The sequence below is a fragment of the Molossus molossus genome, unplaced genomic scaffold, assembly GCF_014108415.1.
Source record: "Molossus molossus isolate mMolMol1 unplaced genomic scaffold, mMolMol1.p scaffold_m16_p_10, whole genome shotgun sequence".
Lineage (NCBI taxonomy): Eukaryota > Metazoa > Chordata > Mammalia > Chiroptera > Molossidae > Molossus > Molossus molossus.
Window position 1 is genome coordinate 45,708,492 of NW_023425345.1, and position 23,321 is coordinate 45,731,812.

Below are 23,321 nucleotides of genomic sequence, written 5' to 3' on the forward strand. Positions count from 1 at the left end.
CCTTTTCCTATAGATGTGTAACCTCCAGGAGAGCAGGGTGCTCAGTATGTATTAGATTTCATAAATATGTTTTGACTAGACCATATTATACGTTACTTCCTGAAAGAGGGCAGATCTACATCCAGGATCTGTAAATGGGACTTGATCTACTTGCAATCCCAGTTACCGACTATGAATTAGGACAAGTCACTCAACTTCTCTAAGTGCATCTTAACTGCATCACTTAAAATAAGGTGAGGCAATTCTGCCTTAACTAGTTGTTAAAAAAGATCAAATGAGAAAAATTATGGGAAAATACTTTAAAAATTGTCATCTGAAACTGCTCTAAGCCCTGCAAAAACTTTATACAATTGTGATGAGATATTAACTTTATCCTTAATGAAATTGGGGATTATAAGGTAGAGGGTCAGATCTTGGAAGGACACCATGTATCCTATCACTATCATTACCACAACATCTTTACTAAGGGTCCCCAAGGTCCTTGTCATTTGCAGGGGAAGGATGTAACTAATAACTTTTTAAAATATTTTAACAAGGGTAGGCCCTTGGCTATACCCTAGCTATTATAGATACCAGCATAGTGGTAGTCTTTCATTAACAAAGAGCGGCTTTTCATTTGAGGTTCAGCACTTACTTTTTATTTGCATAGAAGTGAGATCAATTCTTATTTTGCTGAAAACAGTGTGTCCAGCAGCCAGGTAGTCATTTGTACATTCACAGTCTTGCCTCCTGCTTCCATTAAAAGGACATTCATATGGATTCCGTAGTCTGCAACGACATTAGATTACTTTTAGTATTAGATAGTCATCGGCCCACAATGTAAGCAAACTTTGGAATGGAAGGCAAGGACACACGCTTCAATATGACAGTGTCTACAAGTTAAATGAGAAAGAAGTAAAAATCCTTCAAGGTTAACACATACAATTATCAATAGGAAATTTGAGACCAGTGGAAAAATAATTCAGCTCTAGTTCTCCTAGCGTTTGTGACTGGAATTACTATGATTTCTGTGAAAATACACACAGGTCTTAAATTCTCCCCTTTTCTGTTCTCCTACTGCTCACCCACAGTTCCTTCTTCGTCCATTGCTCTGTGAGTACATGTTAATACTCAAGTCTTTATTTTTGAATAGGCATGGACAACAGCTAACTTAGGTCTCGATATGTCCACCTGCTTCTGATATACTTGTCCCACTTGCAAGCCATCCAAATGCTGGAACATCTGATTTTCTTGAAGGACCATAAGAAATGCACTGATAAGCCAAAACACATATCATACCTAAAACCATACACTTCAGAAAAGTTATCTTCTTCGCCTTTGACCAATGATATATATTCCTTGGGGTTCTCCAAGTGCATACTTGCACAGTAGACCTAAAGAAAAAATGCAAACACCTAGAAAAGCATTTTCCAAAATCAGTGGTCAACATTAAAATCCAATAGAAATTGTGTTCATACCTTTATTATTCTTCCCTCAATGTTAAGGTAATAGTCACCATCCTTGGTAATGTTGTTTTTCCCTTGGATTTCTTTGCAGCTGGTAAATGTCTTGCCTTCAAGGATGAGTGAATACAACTTATCAACAATGAACAAATTACAAACACAGCATGAATTTAACTCAGTCATACAATTATACTAAAAAAGGCACAGCATTTTGTGTAGCATATGACTATTAAGGATATTTATTTTCAAATTTTAATGAAAATGCTTAGGAACACTGAGTTACTAGGTAGATTTTTGAAATCTATTACTTACAGTCATTGATATAACATTTCTTCTGAGCATCTGGCTTTAAACGCTTTAAACATAAATCACTGGGCCAACCGTTTTCAGCCATGCATTTCACTCTTCTCTCCATTATCCCAACTCCACAAGTCACTGAGCACTGTAAACAGAGTAAAATTTGAAGGTAAAGTACATAATAAATAATAAGACCAGTAAATGCATATCTCCTCTCAGAAGTCTCCTTTTGGAACAAACTGATGGCCAATAATGGCTAGACCTACTGCAGACATAAAAATACCCTAGAGACTGGAAAGTCGCAGGTAGGAAGAATCCTTAGCCATTAGTATGAACCTGTTAATTTTCCGTTACTGGCTTCTTTTCATTTATTTGTATAGTTCTATCAACAGTATATTACAACAACTTGATAAACATTAATGTTAGCCCAACTGGTGTGGCTCAGTGGATTGAGCATCTTCCCATGGACTGAGAGGCCCCGGTTAGATTCCTGGTCAGGGCACGTGCCTGGATTGTGGGCTTGAGCCCCAGTGGGGGTGGGGGGCATGCAGAAGAAGCAGCCAATTGATGTTTCTCTCTCTCCCTTCCTCTCTCTGAAAAATCAATAAAAGCATTAAAAAGACATTAATGTTGGTTTCTAAGACTACTTAGTTTTTTCTCATTGTTATATGCGGTTTGAAAAAAAAATTTACTTGCTTTCTATTGATTACATTGGAAATGGAATATAATGCAATTAACTTTTACTACTTACATATTACATATTACTCATTAGATTTATTTCCTTATTCACTTCAAATATTTATTGGTTAAGTAGCTACTCAAAAGGCAAGTTACTATGCAAGGCCCTCTGAAGAATAGATAAAAGTAGGTTATATGAAGCATAGAAAAAGAGATAAGTTATTTATACAGATAACTGACAAAGTGGTTTTTAGACAATAGGGGAATGAAACAATTCTAGGATCTAGTTTGACATGCAGATACATAGGCATCTCACACCTAGAAAGTCTCATTCAATAGATTTTAAATTTAGCCTGGCTGGTGTGGTTCAGTGGTTGAGCATCGACCCATGCACCAAGAGGTCACCAGTTTGATTCCCGGTCAGGGCACATGCCCAGGTTGTGGGCCCAAACCCCAGTGTGGGGCATGCAGGAGGTGGCCAATCAATATTCTCTCTCATCGATGTTTCTATCTCTCTCTCCCTCTCCCTTCCTCCCTCTCTAAAAATAAAAAATAAAATAAAATAAAAATATAAATTCAGCCCTGGCCGGTTTGGCTCAGCGGTTAGAGCGTCAGCCTGTGGTCCAGAGAGACCTGGGTTTGGTTCCCGCTAAGGGCACGTACCTTGGTTGCAGTTTGTCCCCGGCCCTGGTTGGGACGTGTGGGTGGCAACCACTCGATGTGTCCCTTTCATGTCGATGTTTCTCTCCCTCTCTCTCCCTCACACTCTATCTGAACAAAATATCAAAAAATGTGCTCGGGTGAGGATAAAAAAAAATAAAAATAAGAAAAATAAATAAATTCATAATCATACACTGACCTTGCTCCATTTTCCAACTTTCCAAGTAGCCACATGCAAACAGCTCTTAAGATCGCATTTGTAAACCTGAGGTGAAGGCAGCACAGGGCATTCTTTGTAGTCTATAGGCCAAAGCTGATGGAGTTCATCTCTCTCAGTAGACCGAATCCCAATGCAATATGTAATTCTTTGTCGGTAACTAAATCCACAGTTACCAGCACACTGAAAATAATTACAAGGAGGAGACAATATCCTTAAACTTAACCAAAGTCTAATATTCACCAGGTGATATATATATATTTTTATATATGTATATATATTTTATATATGTATATAATATATGTATATATTATATATGTATATGCATAAATATACACACACAAATATATACACATAAATATTTAAATATAAATACACTCTGCAATTTTATCCCCACAACAATCCTATTCATTAGCCCCATTTGCATAACAAAGGTTCAGAGACATTATATAATTTTCCTAGAGTTGTACCAATAAATGGAAAGGTTTCATATCCAGGCTAGGTTGTCTATTTGTAGTGCCCATGGTTTTTCTTCCATTACACTACTAAGACTATCTTAGTTGAATGAAAATTTATCTCCAATAGGTGCAGCGTTGGAGAAATAAAACATGTGATGGTTCTTACCTGAAATAAAGGGGTAACTGACAAGTGGGGTAACTGACAAGTGCTCAAGGTACTGATGCTAAAGAATGAACCAATCAAAAGACTTAGAAGGTCTGTATCTGGTGCTCACGTGGGACCAAATATAGTCTGGTCCCTCTAGCCAGACTGGCAAATCTTATATACATGTATTCTACAATCTGTAGGACACTCAGAAGGGTCTTCATACAGTAGAGGGGAATAAATTAACCCTAAACAATGCACTGGTCTAATGTAACAAAGTCTAAGAATGAGACAAGAAAGGGGCAAACTGTGTCCAAACAGAATAACTACATTCTAGAATAAACTACAACTAGAATCACAACATTCTAAAATATATGTATAGGAATAAAAATTATCCAGTAACTATAAAAAGTAAAAGTTATAATGTCTGACATGAAATAAGAAATTAACTGTTTTCCAAAGAAACAAGAAAATATAGCCCATAAGGAGAAAATGCCATCTATCAAAGCGACCCAGAGGGGTAGGTAAAAATGACAGAGGAAGGACCTCTGAAAATTCTCTCCTCCATAAAAGCAATGAGAAAACTGGCAAAATCTGTCAATTAACTTTTTCAGAGTTCTAGAAATTAATGAAAAGCTTGAAGCAATCAAGGAAGCATGTATTTAATAAACAAGGCTACATCTCACAAGAGGGAGCTTTGAACTTTTTAACTTGCCCTACCCACATTCTCCCCGCTCCAGCTCCACAGTAGCCTTGAAAATCAACAGCTCTGTAAACATGGTGGAACCAGCAGCCTGGCAGCCACCAAAGTGGCAGAACAGGGTTGAACATCTTTCAAAGATTCCGTTGCACAGTCTTGTCATTATTTGAACTGTTTGGTGGCTATTCGGGGTCTTTTTTAGTTCCATATGAACTTTTGAAGTATTTGTTATAGTTCTGTGAAATACGTTGTTGGTATTTTGATGGGGATTGCATTGAATCTATAGATTGCTTTGGGTAGTATCAACATTTTAATGATGTTAATTCTTCCAATCCATGACCAAGGTATGTGCTTCCACTTTTTTATATCTTCCTCTATTTCTTATTTCAATGACCTGTAGTTTTCTGCAAATAGGTCCTTTATTTCTTTGGTTAAGTTTATTCCTAGGTATCTTAATTTTTTGGCTGCGATGATAAATGGGATTGTTTTTTTAGTTTCTCTTTCTGTGAGTTCATCATTGGTGTATAAGAATGCCGTCAATTTCTTGATGTTAATTTTGTATCCTGCTACTTTGCCAAATTCATTAAGTCTAGTAAATTTTTGATGGAATCTTTGGGGTTTTCTACATATAGTATCATGTCGTCTGTGAATAATGACAGTTTCACTTCCTCCTTTCCCATTTGGATCCCTTTTATTTTTTCTTCCTATCTGATTTCTGTGGTTAAGACTTTCAGTACTATGTTAAATAAGAGTGGCAAAACTGGGTATCCTTGTCTTGTTTCAGTTCTTAAGGGAAATGCTTTTAGTTTTTGCCCATTGAGTATTATGTTGGCTGTCGGTCTTTCATATACGGCCTTTATTATGTTGAGATATGATTCCTCTATTCCCAGATTGCTGAGCTTTTTTATCAGAAATGGGTGCTGGATTTTGTCGAATGCTTTTTCAGCATCTATTAATATGATCATATGATTTTTATCTTTTGTTCTGTTCATGTGGTGTATCACATTTATTGATTTGCAAATATTGCACCAACCTTGCATCCCTGGGATGAATCCCACTTGGTCATGGTAAATAATTTTTTTGATGTATTGATGGATTCGATTTGCTAGTATTTTGTTCAGGATTTTGGCATATATGTTCATCAGGGATATTGGCCTGTGGTTTTCTTTGTAGTGTCTTTTTCTGGTTTTGGAATTAGAATTATGGTGGCCTCATAAAATGAGTTTGGAAGTCTTCCTTCTTCTTGAATTTTTTGAAATAGTTTGAGGAGAATAGGTGTTAGTTCTTCTTTGAATGTTTGGTAAAATTCCCCCGTGAAGCCATATGGGCCTGGGCTTTTGTTTGCTGGGAGAGTCTTGATTACATCTTCAATTTCTTTTGTTGTTATTGATCTGTTCAAGTTTTCTATCTCTTCCCAGTTCAGTTTTGGGAGACTATGTGTTTCTAGAAATTTGTCCATTTTGCTTAGATTGTCGAATTTGTTGCCGTATAATTGTTCATATTTGTATGATACAATCCTTTGTATTTCTGTGGTGTCAGTTATCATTTCTCCTCTTTCATTTCTGATTTTGTGAATTTGGGTTCTCTCTGTTTCTTGGTGAGTCTAGCTAAGGGTCCATCAATCTTGTTTATCTTTTCGAAAAACCAGCTCTTTGTTTCATTGATCCTTTGAATTGTTTTTTTGGTCTCCATGTCATTTATTTCTGCTCCAATCTTTACTATTTTGTTCCTTCTACTTGCTCTAGGGTTTTCTTTTTGTTTGCTCTCTAGTTCTTTAAGTTGTGAGGTTAAAAAATCTATTAGAAATTTTTCTTGTTTCTTGAAGTAGGCCTGTTGTGCTATGAACTTCCCTCTCAGAACTGCTTTTGCTGCATCCCATAGATTTTGTGTTGTGTGTTCATTTTCATTGGATTCCAGAAAGCTTTTAGTTTCTTCCTTGATCTCCATGGTAACCCATTAATTGTTCAATAACATGCTATTTAGCCTCCATGTTTTCAAATGTCTTTGCATGTTCTTGTTGCAATTGATTTTTAGTTTCATGCCATTATGATCTGAGAAGATGCTTGATATGATTTCAATCTTCTTGAACTTGTGAGACTTAGTTTGTGTCCTAACATGTGGTCTATCTTTGAGAATGTCCCATGTGCCCTTGAGAAGAATGTGAATTCTGCAGTTTTGTGGTGTAATTCTCTGTAGATATCTATGAAATCCATTTGATCTAGCGCTTCCTTTAGAGTCTGTGTTTCCTTGTTAATTTTTCGTCTAGAAGATCTATCCAGTGATGTCAGCGGGGTGTTGAAGTCCCCTTCTATGATTGTATTGCTGTTGATTTCTTCTTTGAAGTCCTCCAGAAGATTTTGAGTATATGTTGGTGCTCCTATATTGGGTGCATATTGTTTTACCAAGGTTATATCTTCCTGTTGGATAGATCCTTTCAATATTATGTAGTGGCCTTCTTTGTCTCTAGTCATGGCCTTCATTTTGAAATTTACTTTATCAGATGAGTATTGCTACCCCAGCTTTTTTTCCCTTTCCGTTTGCTTGAAATATTTTTTTCCATCCCTTCACTTTCAACCTATGTGAGTCTTTTGTTGTGAGGGTGGGTCTCTTGTAAACAACATATATGTGAGTCATGCCTTCTTATCCAGTCAGCTACTCTGTGTTTTTATCGGAGCATTCAAACCATTCACATTTAAGGTGATAATTAATATGTACTTATTCATTGCCATTTTTGTTTAGTGTGGTTCTATTTTTCTTCCTATTTCTTCTACTAATTAGAGCAGTTCTTTTAGCATATCTTGCAGTGCTGGTTTGGTGTTAATATATTCACTTAGCCTTTTTTGGTTTGGGAAGCTCTTTATTTGACCTTCTATTTTGAATGATAGCCTTGCTGGTGTAGTCTTGGATTCAAGATCCTTGTTTTTCCTGACCTTGATTACTTTATGCCACTCCCTTCTAGCCTGTAGTGTTTCTGTTGGCAAGTCAGGTGAGAACCTTATGGGGTTTCCTTTATAGGTAAGCTGTTACTTATCTGTTGCTGCCTTTAGGATTCTCTCTTTGTCTTTAATTTTTGGCATTTTAATTACTATGTGTCTTGGTGTGGGCCTGTTTGGGTTCTTACTTGGGGCTCTCTGTGCTTCTTGAACTTAAATGCCTTCTTCCTTCACCAAGTTTGGAAAGTTTTCTGTCACTATTTCTTCAAATATATACTCTAACCCTTGCCCATTTTTTTCCTTTTTGGGGACTCCTATGATGCGAATGTTATTACGCTTCCAGATGTCCAATTGTTCTATTAAGCTGTCTTCCTGTTTTTTAATTTTTTTTTTTTTTTTTTTGGTTTTCTGATTGGTTTATTTTTTCTACCCTGTCTTCTAATTCACTGATCTGGTCCTCAGCTTCCTCTGCTCTGCTGGTTAGTCCTTCCAATGTGCTCTTTATTTCTGCTATATCATTCTTTGTTTCCACTTGGTTGGTTTTCAATGTTTCTGTATCTTTACTCATGGTGCTGATTTGCTTACTCATGCTGTTGAGCTTCCTCAAGATCATGGCTCTGAACTCTACCTCTGATAATTTGATTAACTGCATTTCATTAATCTCATCTTCAGTAGAGTTCTCTTGTTTTTTCATTTGGGATTTGTTTCTTCGTTTCACCATTTTGGCTATCTCAGTGGGTGTTGGAACCTGCCAAGTTCTCTCTGTCGGTGTTGGTGTTCTGCTGTTTGTGGTTTCCTCTACTGGGTTTGGATGAGCCTGGGTGGGCCCACGTTAAGCACCACTGTCAAGTCTTACTTTCCTGGCTAGATTTGCAAGCCCAGGAAAGGTTCAGTTATCCTCTTGCTTTTTTCCGGAGGCTAGTAGTCTCAATTACTCATGGCCTTGGAATGTAGCCCTGGCGTTGTTCTGCATAAGAGGATTTCCAGAGGGTGGGATAGATGCTGGTTGTTAATGAGCCTCAATTTGCATTTCTTTGCCTCACCTGGGAAAAGCAGAATCTTAGAGGAGGTGGGGTGCTGCTTTTCCCCACAGCTCAGGGAAGGAGCTCACTGAACACCGTCCTTTGTGGTCTCAACTCAGCAAAAACTCTTGAGTGCCCTCCAAATCCCGGGTGGCCTCACAGAGTTCCAGCCCAGTCTGCCCTCCATCAGCTGTAGCCCCCAGATGAGTGGCTGTGGCTATTTTAGCGCTCTGTCTCGGCTCTTTGCACTGTGGAGCGGGCTTGGTCTTTATTCCCTAAGGGTGCTGCTCACAGCTAAGACTGCTGCTGTCCCTGGGCTCCCAGCCCACCACCCTCTCACTGCAGATCCTACCAGTGTCCCTGGTTATCTGGTCCTGTCCTGCTGCTTTTCTGTTGTTTTTTTCTGAGGATTTGTCTTTATTTTAGTTGTAATTCCCGTTTGGTCCTGGGAGATCATCTGGGTAGCTTCCATTCACTCTGCCTCCGTTTTTACATCCTCTATGCCTATCTTGTGCACAGCTGGGTTGCACAGGCCTCTCTGGTGCCCCCGCACACTGCAGGTTCCACGGGTAACTGGATCGCACAGTCCCTGCTGGGTCGCACAGGCCTCTCTGGTGTCCCCACATCCTGCAGGTCCTGTGGGCGGGCAGCTGGATCACACCAGTCCCTCTGGGGCTCCGGCTTCCCACTGCTCCTGTGAGCTGCTCGGTCGCACAGGTCTCTGTGGAGCTCCAGGTCCCACCACTGGTGGCTGGGGAGTGGTGCTGCCCCATGGGGCTCATCTCCTACTCAGCTTTTGCTGTAGTATTTGGGGATGGGTCTCAGCTGCTAGTCTCTGCTTCTGTTGCCTGGGGATGGATGTCTGCTCTCCAGCCTCTGTTGCTAGAGGTATATCTCGACTCTGATCAGGCTGCTACTGTGGGGGATGGTGCTGGGCTCCAGAGTGTCCATGGATACTGCGACTTGCACCTTGGGAACTCCACTGCTGTGCACTGGTCTGTGTTGACACAGTGTGTCCAATGGTCCAATATTGCAAGGTGTGCTGGTGGGCTCAGGTTGCTGGGCCCTAGCAGCTCCCACTTCTTCCTTCAAGGGAAGACCCAGGATCTTCCAAAATGGTGGGACCTCCCCATGGCACAGGGAGAAGTGCCCTAAAGAGCTTCTCTAGGGCAGTAGCCGGCTGCTCCCATCCACAGCACAGGAAACTTCTGCTCCACGTCTCTGCAGGAGTTTGGTCGTCCACCTTCACATCCACTCACACTCTCTCACACCAGCTCACTTTCTCACACATTCACCCTCCCTTCGGTCCTGCCCGCTGCCATCTTCTGTCCTACACAAATGTTCTTAACAGTGTTATTCATCATAGTTAAAAAGGAAGCCAATCCAAGTGTCTATCAACAGCTGAATGAATGAAGAAAATATATCATAGACCTAAAATGGAAAACTATTCATTCATAAAAAGGAATGAATTATTGATATATGCTATAACACAGATGAACCTTAAAAGTATCATGCTAAGTGAAAGTAGCCATATACAAAAGGCCACATATTATATGATTCTATTTACATGAAATGTCCAGAACAGGCAAATCCATAGAGTCAAAAAACTGGTTGTCTGGTACTTGGAGTAGGAGAAAATGTGAAGTGACTACTAGTGGGTTTAGAGTTTCTTTTTGAGGTGATAAAATGTTCTAGCATTAGATCATGGTGATGATTGCAAGAACTTGTGAATATACCAGAAGTCCCTAATCTGTAAATGCACACACACAGATTTCAGAATTATCAGAGGACATTAAAAAGTTATTAATTACTTCAATATGTTCAAAAAGTTAAGTAGAGGCATCGAAGATACAAAAAAGCTGAAATCAAATTTCTAAAAATGAAGAGTACACAGAGATGAAAAATAGACTGAATGGGAAATAATGGTAAGTCAGACATCACAGAAGAAAAGGTTAGTGGACTTAAAGATATCCATATAGTGAAAAATTATTCAATAATAAAAAATAAATTATTGATACATGCTGTCAGCTGACAATCTCAAAATACTTATGAGGCATCAGACAAAAATAGTATATACTGTATTATTCCATTTATATAAAATTCAAGCATGTAAATGAATACAGTGACAGATCACTAAAATGAAAACAGATTAGGTTACCTGTGGGGTGGGGGAAGGAGGAAGGAATTACAAAGCAATGCAAGGAAATTTTGGGGGGTGATGGAGATGCTCTTTATTTTAAAGATGGTAATGGCTTTATGGGTATATCCATATCCATATATTAAAACTTACCAAACTGTATAGTTTAAATATGTGCTGCATATTGTTTGTCAATTATACCTCAATTAAACTGTTTTTCTGCATATAAGCATAGCCCATGGACACAGACAATAATGTGGTGAAGGCCTGGGTGGGGACTGGGTGGAAGGGGATGGCAATTTAAAAAAACAGGGAACTGCCTGGCTGGTGTGACTCAGTGGATTGAGCGTCATCCCATGGACTGAGAGGTCCCAGTTCGATTCTCTGTCAGGGCACACGCCCAGGGTTTTGGGCTCGATCTCCAGTAGGGGGCATGTAGGAGGCAGCTGATTGACGTTTCTATCTCTCCCTTCTCTCCCCCCCCCCACACACACCAAAAAAAAAAAAAAAGTGGGCCACTCTGCAGGGCCAGTTTGCCAAACTGTTCCTGGTGGTTGATTTCACAGTTGGCACTAATTGACACTTTGGAACTGCACCAAGTTTAACATCCACATTGCTGTTATTCTATTTGCACCATCCAACTGCCAGTAGTTTTATTCCTTAGATTAATATGCATCCTTTTATCTGCCTCCATATTCCAATTTAGACTGCATCATGTTTTAGACTCAGGTGGTTTTTCTTTTTCTAGGAGCAAAAATTCTCCACTACCTTCTTTGCCTTACCTGAGACGAGTCTCCTGTTACCACAATATACTTGCAGGGGAGGTTCTTGCACTTCTTGATTGAAAGAGGTCTGGTGGAAGGGTCACAGAAACTCTCATTCACTTGGCTGTTTTGTGCATCAATGCACTGCACTTGCCGATGTGTCTCCTTCTTCTTACATGATGCTAAACACTAGGAATGCAATGATGAAATGAGCGACACATGACTTTATGCGGTGTCTTTGAAAGGGGACTTGTCAATACTCACATCAGACCACTCTCCTGCCGCCCACTGGTACTGTGTGCAGTCCTGATGCCAGCAGTGCCTCTGGAAAGAGGGCCGTGTGGACCCGTCACACAGTTCTTCCGCCACCCGCCCGACGCCTCTCAGTCTGCAGTACACATCCCTCTGCTGAACGCCAGAGCCACAGGTCGCAGAGCACTACAAAGAAGCCCACATGGTTTGAGCAGTTAGCTCACAAGTATCAAACTATAGAAAGGGAGCAAAATAGTGTCATGGCATAGTTTCTTGTTTCATTTCAATATAGCTTGATATTAGATCATGCATTAGATAGAAAAGGCATGCAGTAAGTGTGTTCAAGATTGTCCGGTGTGAAGCATCTATAGAAATGTATAAATAACTTTTATTTTGCAACATCTATTCAAGTCTTCTGGAAACTATGACAGGTGATATGACATGTTATGCCATATACTCCAACCCAATTAATAACACTCTCTTCTGACTTACATGTACTTAATATCTATAAAACCATACAACTATTCTACATTGTTTTTAAACATCACTTAAATCCTTACACTGTCCACATAAAGTGTAAATCCTTACACTGTCCTCCCTCAAAGAAACAATAATTTCCCAGATTGTGTTACATTCCAATTATTTGCTAATTTGTTGGCTCATGATTATATTTCAATGGACACGTTTTGAGAAGCTGGTTGTGTAAACATCAACTTAGACAAACCTGTCTGAACCTCCCTGGGTCTCATTTTTCTTATCTGTACAATGAAGATTTTGTGTTATTTGTAAAATTTCATAGAGTAGCTCCCAGACACTTATTCCTGGCAACAGCTCTATAGTGGAGGGACCAGGGCTGCGCCCCGAGACGCAAAGGTGATAAGCCACTTGCCCGAGTGGCTGCCTCTGGCTAGTGGTGACAGTGGGTTGAAACCGAGTTCTTCCCCACTGCAGACTCTGAGCTCTCACTGGGCTGCCCCGGGGGAAGGAAGGACCTGGCAGTGTCTCGGGACTCTTTGTATGCAGGTTCACATAACAGCAGAGCTTGACCACACCAAGCTATGATGCCAATATTAATGAAATGTGGAGAACTTCTAATGTTACTTAATTTGTGAGATTTAAAAAATTATACTCCTTGTTATTCCAGAAGGAATTTAAAGTCACATTGAGTGAACATTTGGGGACTGAGTGATGTTTGGAGACTCATCACTGTTGCCAACTGATATTATAAGGGTAAAAAATCAGGTTCTTCATTAAGTTCTCTATTTCTGGAGGAGTTCCAGAGTAAATTATTTCTTTCTCCACAACGATAAGTATGTATCAGCAGAATGTGGTTTTACCATGAGTGAAAATTGAAATCCCACAAAAGCTAAGAATTTAGTTCACCTGGGGGACTCAAATTCCTCTCACAGACTGTGAAGCATTTTTTGTCTAAAGGTTCTTTAAAATTGTTTTCTGTCCTGTGTGTATAAGCAAAAACTGACTTGAAAGATAGTCTGTATTTTTTTAACCTGTGAAGAACATTATATAATCTACATACTTATATGGACTTTCCTTTCATGCTGAGGCAGAGCCAGCTCACCGAATGTTTTCACAAAACCACACAGCTCATTTCTGTGGACAGCGAGAGCGGGATACGAGCTTTGCGCGCAGTGTTCGGTAAACTAAAATATCTGTGTGCTTAGCTTTTCTGAACCTCTTGTGAAAATGATTAGCCTACAAAGTAAGGCTCCGGCAAACATCTTCCTGGGGTTAATTTCAGAAATATAAATTATATTTGAAAAACTTTCTCCCTCTAAACATGAGAGAGAGAAAAAAAAAACCTGGAAAAAGTAATTCACAAAACACAGCTTAGCAAGTTCTATCAGACCATCGGCTTTTCTATCATCCGATAAGCCACAGTGGTCTATTCTTCCTTTGGTCACAGCATTTAGTACATCCACTGAGACCAGAGTTCCTGCTATGGGTGGACCTCGTCCCTGAAAGGAAACAAAATGGACAACTGCTTGAAATAAGCAAATAACATTTCTTTTTCAGTGTTCTGGAGATAAGAATATAAAAGAGTGAATTGATGCGATGTCCGGTTTGAACAGATGATTTATGATTTAACTATCTCTTAGCCTGATTTCATTGATAACCCCAATCGCCAAATCCAGTAAAAACTTGTCGAATCTTTTCTTACTCCCCACACACCCAGCACCGCCGACCACTTTCTGCAGAGCCACCCTGGCTCTGTGCTCCAACCCCCCGGTCCAGAGCTCCCTCTCCCCTCCTGCGACTGCCCCTCTCCAAGTTCTTGACTGACTGTTTTCTCTTTCAGCCTTGAAATGCTGGCCTGTTTCAGGGTCTGCTCAGAACTTGCCTCTCTTTACACTCAGATGAAAAGCTTCTGGGTTTCTGGTGAGGGGCTGGGGGGGTCTTAATCAAGATTTACTCTCCTTTTAGATTAGAAGATGTATATACAAAGGCGCCAGAAAATTTTGAAAATATAGAAAACATGAAATTAAAAACATACAAAAATCACTTAAACATGCTAGCATTCAGCATACAGTTTCCTTTTTATTTCACACCAGGGGCTTTGGGAAAGGGGGCACTGGCCGGTAGATTCGTGATATTTTGGAACTTGTATCACCTTTGGTTCCAGCTCTGATCTTTAAGTATAAGAGAAAAAAAAAAGATGGGTCTCAGAGAAGGAGAAGCCAGTAAGTGGCTGATGTCACGTAGTTCTGGGTTCAGTAGCGTATCCTTTAAGTATTCAGTGAGATTGCTGAGGTACCTTTCTAAGATGTCCAGCAGGTTTTCCGTAATCAAGGGGAGGTGAGAACTGTGGATTATTTCCCCATGAAGATTACATTGGGGGGATAAAAAGACCCACAACATGGAGAAACAACAGCGTGGTGACTACCAGAGGGAAATAGGGAGGAGGGAGGGAGGTTGAGAAGGTAAGGTGGGGGGTCCATGGTTATGGAAGGAGACCTGACTTGGGGTGGTGGACACACAGTACAATGTACGGATGATGTGTTATAGAATTGTGCCCCGTGTTTAATTCGCCTCTAACTGTACACATCTGGACCCAGAGGGCAAACGGCCCTGAATAGCAATGTTGCTCCTGCTCAGCAGCAGTGATTAAAATGCATTACTAAATCCTTTCATTAAAAAGTGATCATCAAGTACCGAATGAAGAGTGTTACTTCAAAACTCATTTGAGCACCTCTGTGGTCACAATTTGGCAAACAAGTCTTTCCATTTGAGGTATGATGCAAAACAGTAATAAAATAAAATAATTTTATAGTAAGCGATTATATGAAAGCCATGTTACAATTTATGCAGCCAGAGCAAAGTAGCAACCAGTGATTATCTCCTAACTACCTCTGAAATTACACTTCTGTTGAATACATTATTATATGTAGTGCAATGACAGCCTGCAATTGTTAATTAACTTCATGTGGGTACATTTTAGAGAATAAAGCAAACGCCAACAACTTCACAAGTGGCCGTTTGTTTCTGGCAGAGATGTGGGGACCGTGTGGGAGTATGAAGCTAATTTCTGTGACAAGGAAAACCAATTCAAAAAGAAGAAAGCGGACCCTGTACAAAAGCATCTGTGTTTTTGTAGTCTCCGAATAGTCCTGTCTGTATCTTAGAAACCCCTGAAATACATTCCTCTGGTGAATCTCACAGAATTTCATACTTGGTGGTAAGCCAAGGCCAATTTGTTAGCACTGACAGTTGATTCACTGTTGTGGGGCTGGAGGTCAAGAGTCAAAAAGTGTCCCTCCTGAGCACCAACCACAGAGCTGCGGGCAGCAGCAGAATCCTGGAGATCCGCAGGAATGCTGGGGGCAAAGAAGCAGAAAGTCTCTCTCACTTCCGCTCCCGTCCCCCGCAGCCCCTGCCCGCGGTCAGAACCAGGAGTGATCTGCCACATGCAAGGTTCAGTGCCTGGACAGTGTGCCACCCTCTTGGGAAAGCTACTTTGCCATTATTCTGCCACATCTCAGGCCAGATGAAGTGAGGCAAACCCCCACTTTACGCAAAATCACAATATGACAAGTACAACAAATAACAAGGTGGCAAGTCCCTTTTACAATTAAATCGCAGCATTCAAAGTAAGAAGTATTAGGCTAGATACTCAACGAAGTGCTTAGTGGACAAGATATCCAGTGTCTCTAAGATTTGCTGGCCCAGGACAATGCTAAAGAAGTAAGCATGGGTTAGGTGTAGATTAACCCTCTGAAGACAACGGCAGGTCAGAAAAGATACGAAGTGACCGGTCTAAAGCTCACTGTATGCGAGTAAATAATGGCAAAGATATATGCAAGGAGTCCATGGTACCCCTGGGAACAGGTGATGAGAAACTAGACAGGTGGTTGCAAGGAAAATTCAAGAGTTACCTTGATAGAATTGAGAGAACCTGCTGAGTGACTAACTGTGGGTCAAGGGAAAAGAAGACACGATGGTCCAGTGTTTCTTTCTTGAACAACTTAGTAGGTAGTAGTGGCATTCACCAGCTAAAAAAAGGTTAGTAGGAGAACTTTTCAATCAGGTCCTCTACTAAACCATTACAAATAGTGTTATTTACTTGACTAAAGTTAAAGGTAGAAGCAAATGCTCAAGAACACATGTTTTGTGGGATGAAAACCAGAGGTGTGTTTGCCCCTACTTTTCAGTCAAATGTTAACCACAGTCGGTAGCTTAACACTGGACAGAGGCTGCCTCTCCCACAAAAGAACCTGAGATGCTCCCTGCATTTGGAAGCTTTTGTACTCAGTAACTACATGTTGATACAGGGGTGCCTGGCACCAAGGTTCTGAACTCACCTTAGAAGTCCAGGGGAACCCCTATTTTTCTAACAAACATAATTTCAACATCAAACAGAAACAAGGATGCTCCATCAGCAGAAGATAGGTCTCTTTTTCCCCCCGTTACAGGACTAGGCCCTTTAAGAAATGATTACGCGCCCTAAAGTGCTGCTGAGAGCAGCCAGGAGGCTGAGTTGAAGGGCAAACCCCATTATTTCAGGCCTCGGGAAGTTATTCTAGTTAATGTTTCTGACTTCATTCATGGCCTTGACTAATATTTCCCAAGCTGGTCTTTGCTTGACAACCATGTTGAAAGGCATGCCTCCCCTAATTTAGATGTTTGAGCTTACTTCCCTGACTGTGCCTAGGCAGGTTCCATCGCCCTTCTTTTATAAACTGAGTTCTCAGCTTGGGGGTCACCTGTGTACTAGCTTCATTTTTGCTGAATTTTTCCAAGTGCGGGTGCATCCTAGCCTCAGTCATGCTGGGCACCTAGCTCTGACACCTAACTTTCCATCTCCAGCTAAAATTGCTTCTGGAACTTAACAGTCCCATTTCCAAGATGCAACATTAGCTCAAATCCAAGCTTTTGATATGGAAGCAAGGCAGTTATTAAATACATCATCAGATGTATTTCACTGTTAGAATACCTGGAACAATATAATGATTATAGTAGTCCCCACCCCAGTATTCAGTAACAGAATTTCTTATAAAGTTTTCAGCCACAAAAAAATTAAATGATTAATTTGTGTTTTAACTACAGACTTAGCAAATATGCTAACACTGTACAGCATTAACTCAGAGATTAGTACCAAAATGTATAACAATAAAGCACATTTTAGTGGAGTAAAACTTTCAAGGTTATTGAAAGCATATGGAATGAATTAAGGTGTTCTTTTTAAGTGCAAAAAAACGTATATAATTATAAAGCACACCACGTACCTCCTTCCATCGTTTGGCTTTCCATGCAGGGCATCTGGCAGACCTACAAGCTTTGTGAGTTCGAGGTCTCCGTAGATGACTGCAATATTTGTCTTCTAACTTCCCTTGAACTTGGTTAACACAAAGCACCTCACGGTACTTTAAACCTTTACCACAAGAAGCTGAACACTAGAAAACAAACATGAATGCACTTGATTCATTTTATCTCAATTTAAACTTATCTATAAGAGGTATACAATGAGACAATCAAAACATCTTCGCTTGGATATTTTCATGAAGATATATTTTGAGTATTATGCTAAGTGAAATAAGCCAAGCAGAGAAAGACAAATATCACATGATCTCACTTATTTGTGGAATATAATGAACTAAACAAACTGATGAATAAAATTGACCCAGAGACATAGAGGTAAGGTACAGATTGACAAACCCCAGAAGAGGGGTGGTTGGGGGAGGGGAGATAAACCACAGAATTTATATGCATGTATGCATGACCAATGGACATAGACAACAAAGCTGGGGAAGGGGTGGGGGGGATGGGGAGAAGGGTGTCAAGTGGGGAAAAAGGAGAAACATCTGTAACAAAATCAAAGTAGTAAAAAAAAAAAGATATACTTTGATATTTCTAATTAGAGAGAATTTGAAAGTTGCCATTCTACCCTGGATTTATAAGGTATCATATTTATTGTTAAATAATATTGTCTGCAATGTACCAAGAACTTTTCTGGTACATATATGCTTTTGGATCTTTTAGGTTATAAACTAAAAGATTATCTGAATTTAACTCTTGATATCACACATAATCCAACAAAAACTTGCTTTTAATTTTGTTATCACCTCTTCTGTTTTCAACCCCTTATGCTTTTTCACACTGCGAAGTGTACTTAGGATGTTAAAAAAATGCAATGATTTCTCAATGCAGGAAATTGTGATTGAGAAAGAAAAATGAATGTTCTTAAAATGCAATTCAGTTTGGATTTGTTTTTTGCAACAGTCTGGAAGATATATCTTTTTACCATCAAACTTCCAATATATTTAGCAAAAAACAAAATAACTAAGATACAGATAAAATAATGATTTGAGTTTACTTTTTCAGCTAGTTACCATTTTATGCATGAGGCCAGTGCAATGCAGTGGAAGGAGCTTGGGCCCTGGCATTAAATACCAGCTCTGTCTTACTAGCTGAGTGACTTTAGACACATTTCATCACCTGTCCAAGCCTCAGTTGATTCATTTATAAAATGGGGATAACACCAATATTACAAGTTTATTATAAAGATTAATATGAGATAAAGAATATGAAATTCTAACTTAGTCCTATCCCATGTGGTGCATCTCAGTAAATATAAGCTTCCTCTTCTATTGTTTTCCTTCATATAGTCTCAGACAGGATGTTGACCATTGTGAGCGTGATATATGTTCCAGGGAAAAGTTAAGCACAGAAGACACAAATTGCAGACACATCCTCTCATAACTCGAAGACAGCTGTTCACATATGGTTTCATTTAGAAACATATATTGAGTTCCGAGAACATTAGAGAATATATTATGCATGTTATGTATATTATGAGTTCAGAGACTAATACAGATTATTAGATGCTCAAAATATTTTAAATTAAAAAGTAGTTTGGAAATAATTTACCTTTTTATATTATCTGCAGTACTAATTCCCATTTGTGTAGACAATTCATTTAAATTGGTGTATTGATTTTTAAGACTTACTGTTATCATATCTGAGATGTTCTCTTCTCTTCCCATTAACATGTACATCCTTTACATTCCACCCAATACACTTAATTCTGTAAAAATCTCTACAGGTCTCCCTGGACTGTATGTATTGTGTGCAGTCTCTCCTGTTATTGACTGTCGTTTTCAGATCTACTCAGAAGCTCTACTCTTTTGGCCACTTTCCTTGGGCACTTCCTTGTTTCTTTACTTCACTCGTTAGCTTTCAAAGAGTGTAACATATTTTATACACAAAACATCATATATCATCAATATCAAGCATATAGTGTCAGGGAATATACAAACATATTCACACATAGAAGAGTGTTTTTCTCCTAAAGTTTTAAATTGTGACCATTTGAACAAAAGGAAATTTATTACTGTCCCTGTTAGCCCATTTTAAAAAGTAATAATTATTGTGAATATTTATGATAGCAATACAGTAGTACTTGTAAAAAATGGAAAAATATTATTTTATTCATTATGAATATTACTTTCTATAATATACAAAGAATTCAGGTTCATTAAACATCATCTCTTGCTTTTGCCCTTGATTTATCCTCAAAGTGCTTATTATCTAAATGACACACACCATCTATTAAATGAATAATGCCAGAGCTCTTAAATATTATACCCAAAAAGGATCAGGGAAAAAACAGTACAAGACACTAAAGACCATTAAAATGATGTAATAAAAAATTATAATGGAATTAAGAAATTCATGTGAGCTAGTCATTTCTCGCTGGGATATTTAATAAGTACTAAAGGAGAAAGTGATATTTCAACTCATTCTTGAAGAGGTAGGTTTGTTGATGAACAAAGGTGGATGATTTTATATATTTTGATATGCCTTATTTAGACATTGCTCATGTGTCTCTGTTTTGTAAAATTCTGAGTTCTTTTAACAGTGCCAAGAATCCAAGAATCACTAAGTATGCAATAAACTGTTGATAAGAATAACCAATTCATTTACAAAACTATGTAACCTAAGAGGAGACATTAAAGACTCTACTCGGTAATTTAGCAGTGTATTTTCTCTATAAGCAGTATCTGTGAATGAACTGTAAACTTGGACATTATAGTATACTATCACAGTTAAGATTCTTCTTCACAAAACTCCATATTCTAACTTGAGGCCATCTTAGATTCTCTCTCTTCTCCATTATTCTAATCTGCAACTAAGACTATTAAACATAATTTTAAACTTATTGCTTTTTTCCCCCTCAAGAACTGACAATGGCTCTCTATTGTCTTTAATAGTCAAAACCAAAACTTATACTCTTTCGTGCTTTCTTGATTCACCAAATTTCAGTCAACATACATTTCCAACCTTACTTTCTGTTACCTTTGCTCTACTTAGGCATAAAAGAATCACTTCTCTTTAATGTGACATATTCACTCAACAACAGTGCCTTATTCATATTATTTCCTTTTATCTTCACTAACCACGTCCCCTTGTGCTTCTAAATCTTACTTATCCTTGAAGCTCTGCATCAACCCTATTTCTAGGGTAAACACATATCAATCTCTCATTTCTCTGAATTCTTCTGTCTGAGGCTTGCTTTGTTTTTAGCACTTCATCATTTTTCACTTTTGCCACATGCTTTATCTACCAAACCTTCTAGAGGTCAAAGAGCTTTTAGATCACCCACAAAGTAGCAAGTACAATAAATATCAACTTATTAATTGATGTTGATTTTGCTATAAGCAACTCTACTTGTTTTTAGTAAACTATAAAATAATTTATTAAAACACTTTAAATTCCATGAAATATATTTATTGGTTAATAAACTCAAGTTCCTCTAGGAAAAAGACAAAAAATACAAAATCAAAGTATTGCATCATAAATCATGCCTTTCACTTTTAAAGTAGAGCTCCCTTTCCCCAAGATCTGAAGAAAAATTAGTAGATTATTTTATCATGGCTGATTAACTTTATGTAGAGTTAATTTAAAAAGAACATGTTATACCAAGAATTATGTATTAGTTGGAATAAGGCAATATTTGAGTAAGTAAATAGTGACATGCTACCCTCCCCCTCAAACCACAATACATTCTGAGTTGTAAAGATTCCACAAAAAGCCCATTTAGTAGTGATACCCCTGTCAGTTCTTCTCTCTGTTACCCCAGCAACCAACTCCCCCCATTTTATATCCCTGAAACCATCCTATTCCCTTGAGGTTTCATTAATACCATGTAATTCATTTATAGCATTCCTGTGCAAAGAACTTTTCTTAAAACTCACTTTTGTCAATCTTTGTTCACATAGTCTTAAACTCTCAGATTTTTCTTTTCATGACTACCCTGGAACTGTAGCTCTAAGGTGCAACCCACTTCAGAAGTGGTAACATTAAATACAAGTAACCTAAATTGACAAATCCTATAAATTAGGTGAAGACAAATGTCTACTTAAGGAAAACATGGCATTTGAAACAAATATAGAATCTGCAAGCCCTAAAACTGTAATAGATTCTGCAGTTATACAGGTTGGCTGTCACTTTCAGTGCCAAGGTAAGAGTTAAAATCAATTAGTCTACTCTAATATGATTAACTTGGTACAAGTCCATTCTTATTTTAAAGTTTAGTAGTGTATAATTATAGAATAGCATTACTTCTGATATTTGAAAGGTGAATTATTGCTTTGTTTGGCTTTGTTTACATATAAGAACACTATGGAAGGGAATGAATTGACTCAATATTTGAGACACCTGATTAATTCTGAAAACTTAAATTGCTAAACAAAATAAGGAAATAGAACTTATCTTCAATTCTAAAAAAATGAAAAATATTGAGCGTGTGTGTGGGGGGGTTTTCATAAACTATTATGTTTATTGGATTTTTTATTCTCTCTGACAGTAGTGGGAAACACACTGAGAGAATTGGTATGTACTTTTATAAGCAATAAAATAGCCCTGAAAAGTAACTATTACACTATACCTTAGTCATGCATAAATTGCTTTTTATAGACTTTACATACTGGGTAACCATAGATAATTTATTTAACCTCACTGAACCTCTATTTTTCATATGCAATATTGGTAAAATAATGCCTATTTTATATAAATATTTAGGTAAGAATAAAGAGAATGGCCAAACTCTAAAGACAAGAATGTCCATTCTCACCACTTTCATTGAACATAGTATTAAAAGTCCTAGGCACAGCATTGGATGAGAAAAGGAAATAAAAGACATCCAAATTGTAAAAGAAGAAGTAAAACTATCCCTATTTGCAGACATGATACTATATATAGAAAATAAAAAAAATAAAAAAAATAGAAAATAATTAAATAAACCTATCAGAAAATAAATAAACCTATTAGAATGGATTATCTTAATAAATGGATTTAGTAAAGTTGTAGGATACAAAATAATACTCAGAAATCTGTTGCATTTTCACTAATAACAAATGATCAGAAAGAGCAATGAAGAAACCAATCCCATTTATAATTGCATCAAAAAGAATAATATTCCTAGGAATAAATATAAGGAGGTGAAAGACCTGTTCTCTGAAAACTACAAGCGATAATGAAAAAAACTGAAGAGGACACAAATAACTGTGCTCATAGATTAGAAGAAGAAATACTTACCCAAAGCAATCTATAGATTCAATACAATCCCTGTCAAAATATAAGTGGCATTTTTCACAAAATTAGAACAATCAATCCTAAAACTATATGGAACCAAAAAAGACCCTGAATAGCCAAAGCAATCATGAGAAAGAAGAACAAAGTTAGAGGTATAACACTCACACTACACTCCAAAATAAACCCATACTTATATGGTCAATCAATCTATGACAAAGGAGTAAGAATATAAAATTGGGTAAATGCAGTCTCTTCAGTAAATGGTGCAGGAAAAACTAAACAGATACATGCAAAAGCAACAACACTAGACCACTTTCTTACACCATACACAAATATAAACTCTAAATGGATTAAAGATGTAAATATAAGACCTGAAATCATAAAAGTCCTAGAAGAAAACATAAGTTATAAGCTATTTGATATTGGTTTTAGCAATATTTTTTTGTATATGCCTCTAGGTTCAATATAGCAAAGTGAAAATAAAAAATTAGACTACATCAACCTAAAAAGCTTTTGCACTGTGAAGAAACCATCAGCTGAACGAAAATGAAACCTACTGAATGGAAG

The 23,321-nt window shown here is 38.1% G+C and overlaps 1 protein-coding gene across 1 annotated transcript in view; it reads right to left on the reverse strand.

Annotated features, from left to right (window-relative positions):
* The window catches only part of ADAMTS20 (ADAM metallopeptidase with thrombospondin type 1 motif 20), a 165,456-nt gene that overhangs the window by 22,980 nt on the left and 119,155 nt on the right, over positions 1 to 23,321 (reverse strand). The window contains exons 29-36 of the mRNA XM_036251991.1: positions 17,447 to 17,614; positions 11,718 to 11,891; positions 11,472 to 11,642; positions 3,277 to 3,477; positions 1,755 to 1,884; positions 1,458 to 1,552; positions 1,279 to 1,373; positions 635 to 768 (exon numbers count right to left, since the gene is read on the reverse strand). Of these exons, the coding sequence (XP_036107884.1) occupies positions 635 to 768; positions 1,279 to 1,373; positions 1,458 to 1,552; positions 1,755 to 1,884; positions 3,277 to 3,477; positions 11,472 to 11,642; positions 11,718 to 11,891; positions 17,447 to 17,614 (1,168 nt within the window). The remainder of the gene's footprint in view (positions 1 to 634; positions 769 to 1,278; positions 1,374 to 1,457; positions 1,553 to 1,754; positions 1,885 to 3,276; positions 3,478 to 11,471; positions 11,643 to 11,717; positions 11,892 to 17,446; positions 17,615 to 23,321) is intronic.